Source organism: Medicago sativa, chromosome 5, assembly GCF_051527215.1.
Source record: "Medicago sativa cultivar Bolivia chromosome 5, Bolivia_mono, whole genome shotgun sequence".
NCBI lineage: Eukaryota > Viridiplantae > Streptophyta > Magnoliopsida > Fabales > Fabaceae > Medicago > Medicago sativa.
In genome coordinates, this window is record NC_140753.1 from 80,237,362 (window position 1) to 80,258,103 (window position 20,742).

The 20,742-nt window shown below is 32.3% G+C and overlaps 1 protein-coding gene and 2 long non-coding RNA genes across 4 annotated transcripts; 2 read left to right on the forward strand and 1 right to left on the reverse strand.

The window, feature by feature from the left end:
- The first annotated feature begins 1,633 nt into the window (after positions 1–1,633).
- On the forward strand, positions 1,634–4,209 carry LOC146925561 (uncharacterized). Its single transcript, XR_015011058.1, has 2 exons — positions 1,634–2,168; positions 3,933–4,209. It is a non-coding gene; the product is annotated as an uncharacterized LOC146925561 (long non-coding RNA).
- Positions 4,210–9,455: 5,246 nt separating this feature from the next.
- On the reverse strand, positions 9,456–10,785 carry LOC146925562 (F-box/kelch-repeat protein At3g23880-like). Its single transcript, XM_085710447.1, has one exon. The coding sequence runs from the start codon at positions 10,783–10,785 to the stop codon at positions 9,520–9,522; it is 1,266 nt and encodes a 421-aa protein (XP_085566573.1). The 3' UTR covers positions 9,456–9,519.
- A 2,237-nt stretch (positions 10,786–13,022) lies between these two features.
- On the forward strand, positions 13,023–17,843 carry LOC146925563 (uncharacterized). Of its 2 annotated transcripts, none has more exons than XR_015010616.1 (5): positions 13,023–13,342; positions 13,499–13,583; positions 14,415–14,494; positions 14,863–14,932; positions 17,527–17,665. It is a non-coding gene; the product is annotated as an uncharacterized LOC146925563 (long non-coding RNA). The 2 variants fall into 2 exon arrangements; XR_015010615.1 differs by having other exon boundaries at positions 13,025–13,342; positions 14,408–14,494; positions 17,527–17,843.
- Positions 17,844–20,742: the final 2,899 nt, after the last annotated feature.

A 20,742-nucleotide genomic window follows, 5' to 3' on the forward strand; every position in this document is an offset into this window, starting at 1 on the left:
CATTGATCATCTTACTTAATTAATGCCAGCCAAATTTTGTTATCAACTTTGCTATAATTTTGGCCAGCCGAATCCTTATTATTTTTTTTTTGAATTCCTATCCTCCTTTTTTTTTTCGAATCCTTATTTTTTTTTTAATTCCTATCCTCCTTTTTTTTATTCCTATCCTCCTTTTGGCCAGCCGAATCCTTATTATTATTTTTTTTGAATTCCTATCCTCTTTTTTTTTTATTCCTATCCTCCTTTTTTTTTAAGCAAATATTTTCTACACTCTTAGGTTTGCAATTATTTAACATAACAAATTCCATCTTAAAAAATGCATCGCACCAATTTTATTCCTATCCTCTTGCATTTTTTTTTATGAAGCAAATATTTTCTACCCTAAATAATAAAGCTTAACCCCTAAAGCTATTTCTAACCCTAATATTTTCCCCCATTTCTCCCTCCACTTTTCTGAGCCATTGGATCTTGCACATTTAGACGTCATTCAATTTTAGCCATTGATCATCTTACTTAATTAATGCCAGCCGAATTTTGTTATCAAGTTTGCTATAATTTTGGCCAGCCGAATCCTTATTATTATTTTTTTGAATTCCTATCCTCCTTTTTTTTTATTCCTATCCTCCTTTTTTTTTTCGAATCCTTATTTTTTTTTTTTGAATTCCTATCCTCTTTTTTTTTTTATTCCTATCCTCCTTTTTTTTTAAGCAAATATTTTCTACACTCTTAGGTTTGCAATTATTTAACATAACAAATTTCATCTAAAAAAATGCATCGCACCAATTTTATTCCTATCCTCTTGCCTTTTTTTTTATGAAGCAAATATTTTCTACCCTAAATAATAAAGCTTAACCCCTAAAGCTATTTCTAACCCTAATATTTTCCCCCCATTTCTCCCTCCACTTTTCTGAGACATTGGATCTTGCACATTTAGGCGCCACTCAATTTTAGCCATTGATCATCTTACTTAATTAATGCCAGCCGAATTTTGTTATCAAGTTTGCTATAATTTTGGCCAGCCGAATCCTTATTATTTTTTTTTTGAATTCCTATCCTCCTTTTTTTTTTATTCCTATCCTCCTTTTTTTTTGAATCCTTATTTTTTTTTAATTCCTATCCTCCTTTTTTTTTTATTCCTATCCTCCTTTTGGCCAGCCGAATCCTTATTATTATTTTTTTGAATTCCTATCCTCCTTTTTTTTTAATTCCTATCCTCCTTTTTTTTAAGCAAATATTTTCTACACTCTTAGGTTTGCAATTATTTAACATAACAAATTCCATCTAAAAAAATGCATCGCACCAATTTTATTCTTATCCTCTTGCCTTTTTTTTTTATGAAGCAAATATTTTCTACCCTAAATAATAAAGCTTAACCCCTAAAGCTATTTCTAACCTGTAATATCCCTCCTGTCAGTATCGATATTTTAACCAGACGATCGTGCCAGAGGATTAAAGTTTAAGGAAAGTAAGTGTAATGGGAAATATTTATTATGAGATGTCAGCTTATTATGGATTAAGTATCCGTGTCGGATTTAACACGTTTAAAGGCAAGGGCATAATGGTAATTTCTCGAGAAAGGATATTTAAGTGTTTTTGGGCAAGATATTTTCATAATTCTTATCCTTTTCTCTCTCTAGGTTTGGGAAACAACTCTCTATTCCTTCTCTCTTCTTTCTCACGCCATCCTTCTCTCTTTTCTACCATAAATCTTTCCAAAGCTTCTTCCTTTCATGGCAAGTTTCTAAGTTAGGTTCCCTCATGATCTTTTGAGCTTAAGAAGACTTGGATTTTGTTTGATCTCTCTCTTTATTTCCCCTCTCAAGAAAAGATTCAATCTAGGGTTTGGTTATTATTAAGAAGTTATGGTTTTAGATTGTTGGATGGAACTTATGTTGAATATGTTTCATGGAATTGGTGAACTAAGCAATAACAAGAATGGATTGGAATGGAAGTTTGAGTTGACTTGGAAGCAAGAGTTAAGGTTTGGTTCTTGGTGAGGTAAAAGATGATTCAAGTATGGCTTCTTAATGGTCAAGGATCAAGATGATTAGGTTTCATGGAAGAACAACAAGTTTGAGTGGTTTGAGCAAAGGAATCAAGTGGGTTAAAGCTAGGGTTTTGGGCTTGGTTGAGCTTGGGATTTGATGATGCTTCAAGAACTTCATTAGGTGAGTTCCTTAGATAGCTTACCACCCTTGGTTTATGTGTTTCATTCATGTAAGGAAACTATATGAATTCTAGGGCTTAAAGTATAAGTTAGTTGCCCCTTTTCTTACCATGCTTGTCATACTTGTATACACTTGTTCCATGACTGTTTTTATAGGTTTCTAATCATCCTAAGAGTCACATAGCACTTGGAGATGCTTGGTTTGAGGTTTTTAAGTCAAAAAATATCAATTTTGAAGTTGCAGGACTGTCACAGCTCGCCACGGCGAGCAAATGGCTCGCGAGGCGAGCTAGGAGGCCGAACAGGGGGTCCTGCTCGCCCCCAACTCGCCATGGCGAGTAGGAGCTCGCCTCCCACACCAATTTACTCGCCTAGGCGAGCTACACAGTGGGGAAACCCATTGTTTGTTCGCCTCAGGTCGTTTCGGCGTTTCGCGAGCGGTTTTTTTCTTGTGCAGTCTTTTTAAGAGAAATAAACCCCTCAAACCAAGGTCATAATTGTTAAGCTTTGAAAGGAGACTTTCTTTTAAATGAACCAAGTGTTTGGCAAGTATGGTAAAGCATGGTAAGCGAGAGTATGAAGGTTGATTCGGGTAGCAAGATAATCTTTAAGGAAAGGGAAGAACTAGAGCCTCGGTATAGTTATCGAGAACTAGAATAGTTAGAAAGAATAGAATGCTTTGCATTAGTAATATGCTTGATAGACGCGAGGTAATGAGAGTATTATCTTCGCATAGAAGTAATTGCCATACGAGTATGGCAAGACGTGAATTGATTTTATATCCATTCACAAAGTAAGTTGAGCAAGCATATAGTTACCTCTAGTGGGATCGTCTAGGGATCCGAGGTAAAGAGTTAGCATGTTTAAGTTAATTTTCATGCATAAGACTAAGACTTTTAAGAAAGAAAGAGTGTCATGTCTCTTGTTATCCAAATTGGATTCAAGGGGTTCCCCAAGGGGAATGGTTAAGCCGCAAGGGAGCCGCATTTCACTAAGTTAAGGTGTCGTGTCTTTTGTATTCCTTCCAAGGTTGGGTACAAAAGGTTCTCCAAGGGGAATGGGGTAAGCCGTAAGGGACCCGCACGTTCACTAAGGGAGTTCGGTGCGCTCTTGCTAAGCATATCACCGGTAGTAAGGGATTATCTTCCGGGGTTACTCCACTCGGGACTAATCCGTAAAATGAACTCAGATAAGTTGTTTGTTACACGCTAACATAACCGATGAAGCTAACTATGCATATCTATTATACATGTTTATGTTATGTCATAGAGCCTTGACGTAGATCGTCAAGAACAAGTAGAGACTTGGCGTAGTTCGTCAAGAAGTAGTAAAATAGCAAGAATCACTTAGGTGATAAGAGATGATATGTTGTAGATACAACATATTAAGCAAGTATAAGCAATTAAAGAAAGATATGCCAACGACGATCTTAGGTTACCCCTAATCGTCCGGTTTAGAATCGTGTCATGATAGAGATATAAGAGAGCCTTGATGCTTAGAGTGTACTCTTGGCAATGCGGTTTTAGTTCCCCCTTCACCGCCATGACACGTATAGCAGAGAAGCCTATAACAAGTTAAGAACATTAAGACGGCCCTAGCAAGCTCCGTCGTCTGAGAAAGCAAGTCCCCACACACGTATAATCAACCGGCAGGTTGTATTGTAGACACGTGGTGACCGTAGGTTTCCCCCGTGGTTGCCTATAGCCTAGGGTTAGGTGGAACTCACTGAGACATTATGTCTCATCCCAATCCTTATTTGTTTCAGATATCAGGATGGTTTAGCAAGCTAGTAGCCGGATGGATGTTTCAGCAAGTGTTCGTTCGTACCAGCTGCAGCATGGCATGGATGTTCAAGGATGCATATGACATATTTTAGAAAATTGAGTTGTAATTTATTGTACGAACGCATTTGTTGTATATAATATTCATTCGAAGTTTTTATGTTGTAAATTTTTAATGTATCCAGTACTAAACTAATACACATGCTAGACTTTCTAGATACGTCTAGTATGGGTGTTACATAACCCTAATATTTTCCCCCATTTCTCCCTCCACTTTTCTGAGCCATTGGATCTTGCACATTTAGGCGCCATTCAATTTTAGCCATTGATCATCTTACTTAATGTCAGCCGAATTTTGTTATCAAGTTTGCTATAATTTTGGCCAGCCGAATCCTTATTTTTTAACCTAACAAATTTCATTCCTATCCTCCTTTTTTTTTAATCAAATATTTTCTACACTTTTAGGTTTGCAATTATTTAACATAACAAATTCCATCTAAAAAAATGCATCGCACCAATTTTATTCCTATCCTCTTGCCTTTTTTTTATGAAGCAAATATTTTCTACCCCAACTTACTAAAGCTTAACCCCTCAAGCTATTGTTGCCCTAATATTTTCCCCCCATTTTTCCCTCCACTTTTCTGAGCCATTGGATCTTGCACATTTAGGCGCCATTCAATTTTAGCCATTGATCATCTTCCTTAATGCCAGCCGAATTTTTTTTATCAAGTTTGCTATAATTTTGGCCAGCCGAATCCTTATTTTTTAACCTAACAAATTTCATTCATATCCTCCTTTTTTTTTTGAATCAAATATTTTCTACACTTTTATGTTTGCAATTATTTAACATAACAAATTCCATCTAAAAAAATGCATCGCACCAATTTCATGCCCACCAATTTCATGCCTTTTTTATCCTTATTTATCCTTATTTATTAATTTTATTAGGTCTGCAGCAACTTAACCTAATAATTTCCCTCTAAAATTCTGCATTAGATTAGCAGCAATTTAACCTAACAAATTCCATCTAAAATGCAGCGCACCAATTTAAACTAACAAATTCCTTCTAAAATGCAGCAATCCCTAATATTTCTCCTCGCTGATAAGCTTTTTATTCATATCCTGTTGTGTCATTGTTTTTATATATCTATTGTTTCTTTTGACTTTTTTTTTGACAAGTTGTTGTACACTTATTAATGATTTTTTTTTGTTACAATTATTTATGATATATTTGTACTATATTTATAAACAATAGAGGATTTTAGGCTGACTTTTGTTATTCAAACTATACCTTAAACAATTTTGTTTGTTACATTTGAAATTCATAAATATTTATGCTTATAATTTTAATCTATATAAACTTTTTTATATAAAATATCGTTCATAATCTATATGTGTTAGCGTAATAAAAAAAACGAAAAGACGGCTATGTGAATGCCCGTCTTTCCACACGTTGACATAATGTAAATCAATATTTTTCTAAATTAAAAATAAATCAAATTATTACGTGGTATATCCCGTGAAAATGAAACTATCACATACCTCCCTAAAAACAAAAGAAACAAAAAACTATCACATTCCTTAAAAAAACAAAAAAAAAAAAACTATCACATGCTTGAAAAATTCTATAAAAATCCTAACGAATCTTTTTCATTTTTATAAAGGAACGAATATCTTAATATATATATATATATATATATATATATATATATATATATATATATAAATGTTAGATATTCTCCAATCAACCTTAATTAACCCTAATCCCGCCCTTTTTGGCGGGTCTAAATATATTTTTTTTTAAAAATTGTTTTGCAATAAAGGAACGAACGAATATCTTAATATATATATATATATATATATATATATATATATATATATATATATATATGTTAGATATTCTCCAATCAACCTTAATTAACCCTAATCCCGCCCTTTTTGGCGGGTCTAAATATATTAAATATATTTTTTTTAAAAATTGTTTTGCAAGGAATTGAACCAACTACCCATAACAACACCTTAGAGCTTTTACCACTAGACCACTAACATTTTTATTGAAATATAGTTGCTTCTAAAATGGATATGTAATCTTAAAGGCCTTTTTTTTAAGCCACTAACACTCATTTTTATTGTGTTTATTTTCATGTTTGATTAATTTCACATAATTTAATTTATGACTTTTATTCCATGTTCATTTTTGTTGATGCAAACTAATGTTATAATTTTCTTTTTTGAGATTTTGCATGTCGATCACTCTCAAACATCACTTAGTTTCATTGTTTCTATTACTTTGAATGTAACTCTAAAATTAATAATATAGTCACTTTGATGCTTATATAAGAAACTCTACAAAACCCGTACATCGTACGGGTTAGAGTCTAGTAAATAATTAAGAAAAAACTACAAATGTTCATCAAAAACTTACGGGATACTAATATTAGGAATATTTTTTATAATGTTCAATATTTTTTTTTTTGGATTGTTAATATTTTAATTTTAATGAGATTTATGACGCATGGCTTAAATTTAGAAAACATATACTTTTTAATGAGACTTTAAAAAATATATACTATAAACTTACAATTTTAACCTCATGCCTTAAATTTATGACGCATGGCCTTCTTTATCTAAAAAATATCTTATTTTGTTTTAAATAATCTAATTTTTATTACTATCAAAATTACAATTTTAACCTCGTACCTTAAATTTACGACACATAACCTTTACTTCATGTAGTCGTTTTTGCTGGTGAGCTTTGCCTCCAGCATGTTTCCCTAGATCTCCCCAGAGCATGGGAAGATGTATCAATCAGATAGATAGGAAGCTGGGAAACTTCGACAGTGAGTTTTGCTCACTATGGCCTAGGTAGCTCATAGTTTACTACTTTTCCTCCACGTCTTGAACATTTGAAACCAACCTCTTCATTAAAATAACTGCTTGTCAAATTGTGGCTTCTGTCGAAATGGTCTTAGTACAAGTCGAACCCAGTAACTTCCAATCATGGATTTGGAGAATTTTGCAGCTTTGACCCCTTTTTTACCTGTCGAAACACACAAGATAAAATATGGTCCAACATCAAGATCGAATTGTTCAGGAGAAATTGAGTTTGATTCCTAAGTAGAAAAAATTCTTGATCAAACTGTATTTACCTTCCGCTTAAATTCCAGATTATCAAGACCCCTTTCCTCTAAGAACCCAAAGGTTAACAACAACAAAAAGAAAAAAAACATCACACTATTATATGTCAAGATCCATTTGCAAAATGAATAACTGTCGAACTATTACAAATTGCCAAGGATGAACAAATAATAAACTGATCACCTACGAGAAGTGAACACAATTTTATTGATTTCTAAAATTCCATGGTAAAATTTCGCAAAATGAAAAATTGTATCAAATTAATATCAATATTAAAAAGAATAGGATAAGAAGTGATGGACTCTGATTTCATTAAGAAATAATGTAACATCCCAGACTGCTTTCAAGATTGTCGACTAACCCCACAAACCAACACGAGTCTTTTCAGCATGCTTTGTCCTCACTCACATGCTTACCGGGAAACTTCCCGGTAGGTCACCCATCCTAGTACTACTCCAAGCCAAGCACGCTTAACTGTGGAGTTCTTATGGAATGGGCTACCGAAAAGAAAATGCATCTTGTTGATATGGGTAGTACCTAACAATTCTTATAAGGTTCAAGTACATTCATCTTTAACAATAATACATCATTTTGATCACCAACTCATCTTTCTTACATCAACAACAAACCATTAACAATGATCTTCAACAACAATTCTATAATTATCTCATTTCATAAACCAAGCTACTAGCTAAACTCTTTCTTACACCAATTGTTCCTACAATCATCAAACATGCTAAAAATCACAACACCCATAACACATGAACACATATAAAAGCATAAGAGAATGGAGAATTTTCCACAAACTAATTTTCCCCAAAATGAAGAGTTAAGGAGCGGCCAACATGAAGGAATGGAAGGGAAAGTATTTTTGTTACTTACCTTGCTCTTAAAACATTATGGGTACCTCCAACAACATGATTTCTAGCAATTTCCCATGAATTTAGAGACAAAATGGAAGATTGAAAAATTGAAGGAAGGGGGCGGTTTGGTTGCTAGTAGAGGAAGGAATGATCTTTGCTTGTTAAACACTAGTTATGGCACTACTATAAACCCTTGAGCATGGTTTTCTTATGGATTCTTAAGGATTTGAAATTTTTTTGGAGAAGATTGAGGAAGAAGAGAGGGAGGCCGATGGCTTTGAGAGAGAAGGGGGAAGAAATTGTGAAATGTGTTAGTGAAAGAAGTGAAAGGAAAAGTGTAGAAAACTTAATAATTTTCTTCTTTAAAAATATCTTTGGTTTGGCAAATACCCATTTTGCCCTTGCTTAAAAAAATCTCATAGACAATTTGAAAAATAGCTGACATAGATAAATGACAAATGACAGTGTTGTTAAGCGGGATATTACAAATAAGGAGGTTGACATTTGTTCTGCTAGAAATAAATTAAATTATCACCAAGTTTCAATTAATTTTATTTTTTAGAATTCCTCTTAAATTATTTTATGTTAACATAGCAATAAATATTTTTGTAGAGAACAATTTATTGGTAAAAATAAAATCAATCTTTTAGTAAATTAGTGGGATAGGAAACTCTATTTTATTTTGTCATTAAAAAAATGTAGTCTCATGGATCAAAATTGAGGGCTTTTAGTAAATTAGTGGGATAGGAAACTCTATTGTTTTAGCCAAATATATTTCCATTACCACTTGATAGTGTCAGAATGAGTTTAATGGGCAAATACAATTACAATGTTCACTATTTATGGGTAATATATTCCGATTTCCATAGACACTGAAAGAGGCAGCCATCTCCACGGTCATTATTCCACGACAATTGCTCTTTAGGCACCTAGGAAAACCGAACTTTTTAAATCGGGTAAATTGATTTAAAAAGCGTCGCAAGTTGTGAAAGGTGCCTGAGAACAATCACCTGGATTCCTAAAGAGCAATGTCCTTATCCCACTACTCATACTTCACACTTCACAAAACTATTATCAACCTGTCAGTAATCGAAACTGTAAAATAATATAACATGGCTCTATGTACAAAACAGAAAAAGGCTAGCTTTAAGACTCTCTAGTAGAAAAAACAAAATCCATTTCAGCAAAAACATCAACTTCAAAAACATCACAAACCTTCAGCAATTTTAAAAAAGTTTCTAAATGTAGCCTCATTCATATGAAATAAGAAAAAAAATCCATTTCACATATCATAGCAATTAATAAGGAGGGAGTGCAATGAAAATAAAGAAACTCAAGCTTAAACGTGCCTATTTAACTGATTTGGATTGTTAAAGCAAAACTAAACCACAGTATTATATGGTAGCATAGATATTTGAAACAGAATGTAATGATGTTTCACAATAGATTATCAAGTCTCCCATACATAATAAGCTTCTATGTAAAACAGGAAAAGAAAAAAAAATCAGAGAGTAGACCAACAAAATAAAATTGATAAGGCAAAGCTCTTGGTGGAAAACAAAGATAAAAGCTACTTTTTAATTCCTCCAATCGGAAGAAGGTTTTCTTTGTAAATTCCCATCTGATAACCAAATAGCTCTCCTTTAACACCAATCTCTTCAATTATCTGGGTGCTTAAATCTATCCACACTAGTTCATCATCTTTTCTTTTGAAGCAAATACTGCCCTTCTTCCCAACTCCAATGGGACACTCAATGGGAGGCATCGGTCCAATAATAAAGAGTTTGATCCACGATTCCTTCACGTCGAGTTCGCCCAAAATTGAAATGTGAAAAGTAGTAGTATTGTTACAATTCGAGATCAATGCAATTGACTCATTTAACACCACCAAGTGTCTTTGTATGACTACAAATTCACAACTTTCATCGTTGTCTGAGGGCATAGGTGTTGTAGACAACACCTCGTTGCTTAGGTCAAATGACACCAAACAACCTGTTGAACTATAAAAATCATTGTTACCCCACCAATGACACGCTCCGTTCATGTACACTCCAGAACTGGTCCGCGGCTCATCATAAACACAATCGGGCATATCACACTTCTCGATCTCGAATGTCCTCCAAGAGTTACTTCTAAGACTATATATCTCCAACAGGGGGTCATACGATCTATCTTCCCATGGCACGTCTTCATCTTCGTCGGTTACATCGAAAAATGACATATATCGAATAACTTTATAGTCATCTCTAACATGGTCATAACCAAATCCATGGAAATGAATGAATGGGTCACGATAAGGTGGTACAAACTCGTCAGGGCTAGGAGGAATGGCCACGGATTCCGTGGTAGCCGGGTTCCATAATACAGCTCGGAAGCTATTTACAATCCCTCTCCTCCTATCTTGACCGAGACAGAGAATACCATTGACACTAACGGAACATAAAACATAAATATTACTGTCATCCTCTTGAAACGGAGGTGGCAAATCTAATTTGATCCTATCTTCAAACCTCTCATTGGGAAGCAAATAGAACGCATCGTGGTAACGGTATTCATGTGTCACAGGCAGTTCAGGCTCCTGTAGGAAAAGAAACGTATCACCACCGCCGTGATCAGAACTGTTCCAAGATGAGAAATGAGTACGGAGCATGTTCATGAAATGAGGGTTTTGAAACAAGAGAGACCATGACTTGCGTACGCATCCAAACCGCTTCAAAGATTTGAGAGGTAATTTTGATAAAATGAAAAGGGCAAGATCGTCATGAACATGAAGATTGTTTCTTACCTTTAACTTTAACTCTTCAATCGTCGCAGCCACTGCCATAGATTTCTCCATCTGCCACTCCAAAGAGACTAGAGATATGCAATAGTGATTAGAGTGCCACGGTTTTTTGATTTTTCATTTTTTAAGAGATATGCAAGAACCGGATATGCATTTATGTGAAAGTCAAATATAATAATCATGATTAATTAGTATTATAACATATTATTTCTTAACTTATTTGTATTATAACATATTATTTCTTCATTAAAAAAATAAATTATTTCTTAACTTAATAGATAAGTAATTCTTGAAAGTAATTTTCTGAGTTTTTCAACTTAAAAGATAAGTTTCACAACAAAGTAAAGATTATTTCTTAACTCAATAGATAAGTCTTTCAAAAAAAGAAGTAATTCTTGGTACAATTATTTATAATTAATTAATAAAAATAAAAATTACAAAAGAGTTTTTATACAACTAAATTGTATTTCTTCTTTTCAAAAATAAAATTGTATTTCTCAAATTTATTGATAACTACTCTAAAAAAACTTTATTATTAATAAGTAAAAAATACGCTGATATTAATGGTCATCTTATAATATCTTTTTTTTTTAAACAAGCCAAAATGGAATATATTAGATTACAAAAAGTGATTCATCTCGCACAAGGTGTGCAACAGAGAACCACCCACCAAAACAAACAAAGTTATAAGTCTGGTGCGAAACAAAAACACACCGTAAGAAAGACAGAAAGTAAATCTACATAATAATACCCATACATACAAGGTAAAGGGTGCCGCCACCAGTCGTTGTAACTGAAAATAGAAGTAGACATATCCGCCTTTATCCAAGAAAAAGACAAAAAATTGACGTTATCTGTTATATGATCCAAGTTGTCGATCTGCTGGTTAAAAATCTTGTTGTTTCTTTCCTTCCAAATAGCCCAGACAGCAGCCATCCAGATTATTGTGAGGAAATAGTGAGTAGAGCGAGGTAACCCTGCCAAGTGACCAAACTAGTGAAGATGAGCGCTAATGGATGCTGGAGCAATAAATGAGATGCCTAGCCACTAGTAAATGCGATGCCACACCAAACCAAAATGATCACAGCTAACAATGAGATGGTCTACGCGGTCTCGGAATAACCGCACCCACCTAAATATCTTAATTTAAATTATACCCGTTTAGGTTATCAAATATTTTAAAAAAACTTTGATCTATGTCCAAAATTCCTAGTTAAACTGATAAAAATGTCAAAATTGCTAGGTCGACATAAAGTTTATAAAAGTGACCTGGAGGTCGAACTTTTTCATGATTTTTTTAGACTTATTTAGAACGTCAACATAAAGTCTCCCACATAAAATTAGAATTTTCTTAAAAGAGATGAATTAATTGTGAATTTTTAAAGCACTAAAAACTAAAAAATAAAACAGCGGAAACATTGACCTATAAATAAAATTCTTGGTTGATTCTTTTTACAGAGAATTTTATAAAAAAAAAAACATAACAGATCTGTAAAGTTTCATATAATTAGAATATTCCCCATTTTTTTTCAATCATAACTTGCAAAATAGTCATTTTGTTCTGAGTAAGTATATACTCACTAGTTAAATATTGTTCTCCAAGTTTACAGTCATGTTTGAAACACATAAGAACATCCATCATGAAATTTTGGAATTTTTAAGCGATGTTCTGACCTTGCGTGCAAAATTTTGGAATATTATTTCTTCCTTAAAAAAATTAATTATTTCAACCAAGTTGAATTTCATCATCACCCAGCCATGATTTCCATCAAAGTAGGACTTATTAGTCTTTTGCCTTTTTTTTTTAAATACCACAAGTTATATTCTTGCTATTCTTGTGTCATTTGGTTCGTACAATTTAGCAATGCTCGTTATATATATATATATATATATATATATATATATATATATATATATATATATATATATATATCTTATCTTAATAATATACAAATGGGGAACAATTTTTAGACCTCCAATCCAATGTGTCAAATTCTTAAGCTATCAATGCCAAATCATCACTTCTTAAAAGCTCATTTTATCATCAAATTTAGTAAGTTGGAGCAGAAAAACATGTAATCCACATTTTTTTCACAATTTTAAAATCTTCAATGTTCAATTTTAACCATCAAAATTTGAATTTCTAAATTTCCCTCCAAAAGGGGTGTTTCTTGCCTAATTTTGAGAAACAAACAAAACCCATTTTGAAATGGAGGCCCACTTATGACAAGCCCAATACTCTAATTATGCACTATTACAGCTTTTCCGGAAAAAACATGAATGCATGAAGCAGAAAGGGAACGCTTTCCCTGTAATCACGACAGCCTCTTTGTGGAAAAAAAAATTAAGCTATGAGACAAATTCTTTAACTCCACCTCTGCACCAATTCAAATTCAAATTCAAACACCACAATTCAAATCTCTCACCACTTCTTTCTTCTTCTCTCTCTGCGTCTAAAACACCAATTCAATCTCTCACTCTCGCTCCATTCTTCTCATCCTCACATCTTTTTCAATCAACAACACGAATTAATCCTAAATCTGAAGAAGACGACTACATGGAGACTGAGCGACACAACTTGCATTCGAAGTTCGAATCGCGTCTAAATCAGGTGATAAATTTAGACAACTTTTTATCCTCTCATAATTTCTGTTTTTTTCTTTTCTGATAAATAATTTCTGAAATTGGTAGTTATGAATCGATTAATTTTGTAGTTTTTGAATGATAGTTTATAGTTAATTATTGAATTTCTGGATTCTTTTTCCAGGGATAATACGATGGAGTTCTGGGCTATGAATGTTTTGGTACAAAACAATGGCTATGATTACTTTTTGTTAATCATACATTTACAGGTAATATGTTTTCTTCATTTTCTTTTTTTTGCTTTGAATTGCAGAATAAAAATAAGTTCAAGGTGAAATACATACTTAGTTTAGAAATGCCTTTTTTTGGTTGCATGTGTAGGGAGAAGCACATAAAACATGCTTCTCAGCTTAAGAGTATGTCAGAAACCAACATCCTTTTTAAGTCTTTATTTGATTTTGTTGAAGTTTTGAATCTTTTGAAGAAACAATTATGGGTGTTTTGTTAATTTAGAACTAGAGGTGAAGTGTTGGGGTTGTAAGGTTCATACTTCATAGATTTTTGTGAGCAACTATTTAAAAAAAAAAAGATTTTTGCTAGCAACAATTCATTTTTTGTTGTTTTGTTAATTTTTGTGTTCTGATTTTCTGGTTTTTATGTTTATAGTTTGATGAGTTCCGTTAATCTAAAAAGTGTGTGAATATGAAACCAAACATTGATATGCTCAATATGAATCGAAACTTTGTATACTCATTGAATTGTGCTCATTTTGCGAGCATATATTTTTTCAGTTAGTTAACTTGGTATGTCCCTTCTCTATTCAAATATTCATGTTGGTATAGCTATAAATCAAACAGTCACTGTCTAAATTGTCACACACAATAGAGTTTGCTGTGACCTGAATTTTATGCGATGTTACCTTGGTTTTTCCTTTATTATAATTATAATTATGAAGGATTATGAGATGATTAAAGAAATTTTTGTAATATGGTTTTCATTTTTAGTCATTTGGATTACTCTGAAAGTCTGAACATATTGATAAAAACATATAATTAATCTAACTCTATGTTCTTTATCTTCATCTCCACATAAGTTTTCAGATTTATTCATTCCATCCTCTCTTTTGACAAAACCAACGACTGAAAGAACGATGGAAGCAGCTCACACTTTGGCGGCGGAGGTAAGGATTCATCCATTTTCATTTTCTGATTTGTAGATCCATTCTGTTTGTTCCTTCAATCTGTTTGTTGCGCTTCTTGCTCTACTCAAATTGTTTTTTTCCCTTCATGTGCAATCATAAATTACATGGTCCTACATATTTTGTTATCAATAAGAAAATGGATGATATTGTTAGTTTTACATGGTCCTACATATTTTGTTTGTGTTTTGTTTGTTGAGGAACCAAGATTTCATTTGCTTATATGAAAGGAATTTTATCTTGAGAGGAATATAATTAAAATCTACATTGGATTTCATGGCCTTTTTTCTCTATTAAAACCCAGAATAGTGGCATAGCCTCTAACTAATTTATATCACTTTCAATTCAAGGTGGAGCTCTATCTTTTGGATATTGAAGGTTGGCGAGCGAAAATGGGACTCAGTCCGAACAGTTTCGTAGGTAATTTGATTCTGCGCTGATCACTGTGTGGTATCAAATCCGTTAATTTTTTTTTATTCTTTGCTGGTTTCTTGGTTATTTTGACCCTTTTTGTTCACCAAATCCAGAACTGCAAGTCTGCGCAGTTGTCCTGAACACAATATTTGTGATTGATTTGTTAGTTTGATTGGTTTTCTCAATTGTGAAAGAATACTTCAATCAAATATATGGATTTAAATAACATTGTGATGTTGTTACTATAGTCATCAGTAGCTTAATAGCTTTATTTCTCACAGAAGACAACAATTCATAAATTATGAGTTAACAATTTTCTAGAAACTAATGTAAATTAGATTGTAGATGAGACACTTGTCAGTTTTCTTTAGCTTATTAATCAATTGTTATCTAAAGTTGGCTGTCATGACTAAAGTTTCCTTTAACGTATTTCATAATCCATGCTTCAATTTTTATCTTTTGACCCTTTCCAGTGAATTTTTTAGTGCACAAACATGTTCAAAGTCATGAAACAAATGCATGCTTCTCAATATGTATTTACTTTGAGCTTAATTGTTTTTAGTATATTAATTTGAGAGACCAATTGTTATCAATATGTATTAACAATTAAATATGACTTCACCACAAATAGTAGTCATTTTATGAATGATATTTTCCTATTTGATATTCTTCTTTTACAAAATTAACAATCTGCATATCATGTGGCAAATCAGTGATGCAATCATGATCCTTAGATAAATATTTACATTTGTAAACTTAACTTGAGATGTAAGATCCTTATAAATACAACTTTTTCCTCATTCATTATTAGTTTGAGTCCCTCCTCCAAAAACACGGGGCAGAAATGCAAGTACACCCTATTTGCATATATGCCCCGCTTTTTACATTAGTCTTTTGTTAATTATGTCATTTCGTTATTTTTTAGATTAACCGTTTGCTGAATATGTACTCTTATTGTTCTATTTTCTGATCACTTGCTTGAAATATTTTAGGTTAGAAATATTTTACGACATGGATTGAAAAAAAAAAGTGAGACATATTATCTTTTTTGAAGATCAGCTGTTTACTCTTTATTTTCAAAAAGCTAGACCACATTTCTTTTCAGAAAGCTAGATTCACTCTTTATCCGCTTAATGTGGTGATCAGCTGTTTTTAGTTATTAGTGATTCTCCTCTTTCTTTGGGAGCCAAGTTTCATAGCACAACATGGGAGATTTGTAGTATGATTGGGATGAAACCAACCAATAAGAAAACTTTGGTTTAATGGTTTTTATTATTGATGTTAGTTTTCTTGAAGTAACTACTACTTAATAGTCAAAATTTACACTTTTTATATTGATCATTATCAGCCTACTAATATAAGGTTCCTCCTTTGGGTAATTAGTATCACTATTCTTATTGTTGAATGGTTATGGGTATCAAATTTCTTTGGTAACAAAATGCATGGCTACTCTATTTTAAGGTATTACATCTCCTTCACCAACTGGTTTTTCTAATGTTATTAAGCCTACACAATGTTTAAATTAATGTATGCTTTTTGCAGATGATGTAGTCTTGCTTGGTGAGTCGAGGGAGGAGTTAAACGGGAGGCTAGAGACTTGGAGGCAAGCCTTAGAAGCGTACGGTTTCCGCCTGAGTAGAAACAAGACGGAATATATGGAATGTAACTTCAGTAAAAGGAGAAGTGGGTCTACCTTAGAGGTGAAAGTTGGAGATCATATCATACCCCAAGTTACACGGTTTAGATATCTTGGGTCCATAGTACAAAATGACGGAGAAATAGAAGCTGATGTACATCATCGTATTCAAGCTGGGTGGTTGAAATGGAGAAGAGCCTCAGGTGTTTTGTGCGATAAGAAAGTACCACTTAAGCTGAAAGGAAAGTTCTATCGGACAGCAGTCAGACCGGCAATGTTGTATGGTACGGAGTGTTGGGCGGTTAAGAGCCAACACGAGAGTAAAGTAAGCGTAGCGGAGATGAGGATGTTGCGTTGGATGAGTGGTAAGACTAGACATGATAGGATTAGGAATGACATCATTAGAGAGAGAGTGGGGGTAGCACCTATAGTAGAAAAGTTGGTAGAAAATAGGCTTAGATGGTTTGGACATGTAGAGAGAAGACCCGTAGACGCCGTGGTAAGAAGAGTAGATCAAATGGAGGAGAGCCAGGTTAAAAGAGGTAGAGGAAGACCTAAGAAAACTATTAGAGAAACCATTAGAAAAGATTTAGAGGTCAATGATTTGGATCCAAATATGGTCTTTGATAGAACATTATGGCGGCATTTGATCCATGTAGCCGACCCCACTTAGTGGGATAAGGCGTTGTTGTTGTTGTTGTTGTTGACAACAGCTACATCATATTTGACAAGCATCCTTATCAAATCATAGAATACACCTTTATCAGTTGAACTTTGTGTTTGCAATGTGGTGTAGCCAGAGAATGTAGTAAGGTGAATAATAGAATACCATTCTGTATGGTATGTTGAAACCAAAATTATAGAATGTAATTGGTGAGAAATGAAAAAGGATGATGGGTGTATCAAGTATGAATTAGTATATAATGTCTTTGCAATATACTGAGTTATGTCTTTTCTGGTGCAGCAAAGGAAGCTAACACCATTTTTCTTACAAATGAAAGATAATCCTACTACAACCATAGAATGGAGATGGTAGTGATCACATAAAAGATACTTCATCTTGAAAATGGCGATGTTAGTGATTACATAAAAGGCCGTTACTAAGAGCATATGACACATCAGATAGCATACGGAGTTGATTTTTGGAAATGATTTTTATTTCAAGATTTATATCATTATTCCTTACTTAATTTATTAGGTAAGGCTCTGTAACATTGACTTATATGTGAACACTATTTTAACTTATATGTCATATTAAATGTTGGAACATGTTCATGACAATTTTTTTCACGTTTATAAATAAAAGTGACATAATGGATTATGATTTGTGGGAAATAAACACATGCTTACTTATTTTTTAAAAAGTCTTTTTTTTTTTTTTTTGGAAAGATGATGAGCCTTTTTTGAAAGGTGCTAAGTTTGTTTTTGAATTTTGATTTTATTTTTTATATCGATCATTCTCTGTAAAATAATATACAGTTTCTTCTTAGAAAAATTAGTATCACTATTATTTTTTATGCACAATTTACTTAATATTTTTTAATAATATCTTCTAATCAGTTGGTAATAATAGAGAAACAACTATTATGAAAACAATATTAGAGTGGCCTCAATTTGAGTAAACATTTACTTCATTTGTTTTAATTTATCTTTGTAAACTTGGACAAAATTATTTTATTATAATTTATCTTTATAAACGTAGACAAAATCTTAAGACTCAATTTTTTGTTTACCCATTTGTTTGGATAGTTTCAAAAATATGTCTCCAAAGAACACAAGAGGCTTAAGGAATCATCTTCCTTAGAACTGTATAATTGTCTGTGTTTCATATTCTGTAAATCTATAAGTCTCTTCTTCAGTTATATGATTGAGTTAATTAAATATTGAAGAAAATATGCAAAATACTACATGGGAGACTTACAAAATTTTCCTCTGAATAGTGTATTTTCAGTTTTCCACTCTCTCAATAAGATACAAGCACTCTCTATTTTGTTAGTCCATTAATCCAACAAGATAGTAGTTGTAAACATGTCTTTTGTTCATAATTCAATTAAATTACATGACAAACTTCACCCACAATTAAAACTCAAATTCAAATATCCACACTTTAAATCTCTCTCTCTCTCTCTCTCTCTCTCTCTCTCTCTCTCTCTCTCTCTCTCTCTCAATATGACATAAATCATATATATATTTCAATGCTAACCTCAAACAAATCAATATTTCTTATACATGGGGGGCTATAAGTATTTGATGGTAGTTAAAAAATTTATATTCCCTAAACATGGGGGGATATAAGTATTTCATTTAAGTCTAAATTTTCATGTTCTTCAAACATGGGGTTATAGGTATTTAGTTTATTCCTTCAAAAAAAAAAGGTATTTAGTTTATGTTTTTTATTTTCATCATTTTCTCTCTCATCTTACCATGGGGGTATATGTATTTAGTTTATGTCTTTAATTAGTTATTATGTTTTTTTATTTCAATCATTTCCTCTATCATCTTACCATGTTCGTTGTCCACAACAACATCTTTTGATTGTTATCTTTGCTAATAAGTTATTTAATTGTTTTGAGATTCATTGTGGTCATTTCATGATTAAAATACAACATTGTAGGACATAGGCTAAAAGTTGAGATGGATATGAAAGTTGTTTTTTTTTTTTATTAGTTGTTGTAGAGTAACTATATAATTTAATTTATATGAACGACAATTTAGCTTATTCACTTTGTTATTTTCTTAAGAACCCAAATTCAATTTACTACATTAATCGCTTTTTGCCCGTGCGTTGCACGGGGCAAATACTAGTATATATATATATATATATATATATATATATATATATATATATATATATATATATATATATAGAACATATACTATGAGAATGACATTTTTATATGAGAATAGTGAGAATGAATAAGAGCCATGAGATTAAAAAACATTGGTTGAGATTAAAACATTCCTAAATGAGTCATTTATCATTGATATCATTATATAATTATGTTGTGTCATTAGTATTCCTTTTTTGAACATTCCTAAAATATAATTCTGAATCCTCATTAATCAAACTTCATAGAACATTTGCTTAAAAGAAAAAACGCTTCTTAGAACATATATTTTTTATAAAAAAGACTTAGAACAATGAAATCTTACTTACTAAAGCTTGTTAGGTCAAGCTAACCCTAACCCTAACCCTAAAGCTAGCATTTTCCCGCTCATTTTAAAGCATTTATGTCGACGCTTGACCTCCTCACCTTTAAGACATGCCATAAAGTCATTTCATTACAGGTTGTAGTAACTGCTATTTATAACACGATTGCATATTATTTTAATTTTTGAAATAGAATAACACACGATTGTTGTATTAATTGTCATCGCAAATTAGACCCGTGAATTACGTATAAAATTGTATAATGGAAATAAAATAAGACACAAACAATTGTATATTGATTAGCATTAAAACCACACGGTTGAAAAAAAAATTAAAAACAAAAGAGGTCACACGCTTGCATTGTATAATGGAAATAAAATAAGACACATTCAATTGTATAATGATTAGCATTTAAACCACAAGGTTGAAAAAAAAAATTAAAAACAAAAGAGGCCACACGGTTGCATTGTATAATGTAAATAAAATAAGACACAATCAATATATTGATTAGCATTTAAACCACAAGGTTGAACATTTTTTTTTTTTAAAACAAAAGAGGCCACATGGTTGCATTGTATAATGGAAATAAAATAAGACACAATCAATTGATTTATTGATTAACATTTAAACCACAAGGTTGAAATTTTTTTTAAAAAAAAAGAGGCCACACGGTTGCATATTAAAAAAAGCAGTCCCTTTTGCATATTAAAAGAAAACCACACGGTTTGCATAATGGAAATAAAATAACACCCAATCAATTGTAAATTAACTAGCATTAAAACCACACGGTTGAAAATTTCTTTAAAAAAAAGGGCCACAAGGTTGCATATTATAAAAAATAAAAAAAACAGCACCGTTTGCAAGTTAAAAAAAGCACGGTTTGCATATTAAAATCAGTCTATAAAATCAGTCTCCTTTCTCCTTCCATTATTCTATCGTTGATTCAAATGGAGGGTCGTGGTATTGAAACTCTGCTGTCCTATCACTGCTTGACAGGTAATACGGTTATTTTTTCTCACAATTACGGCG

What these genes read in the sequence shown, in the direction of transcription:
- LOC146925562 (XM_085710447.1), bottom strand. Translation starts at nt 10,785, where the DNA reads ATGGAGAAATCTATGGCAGTGGCTGCGACGATTGAAGAGTTAAAGTTA.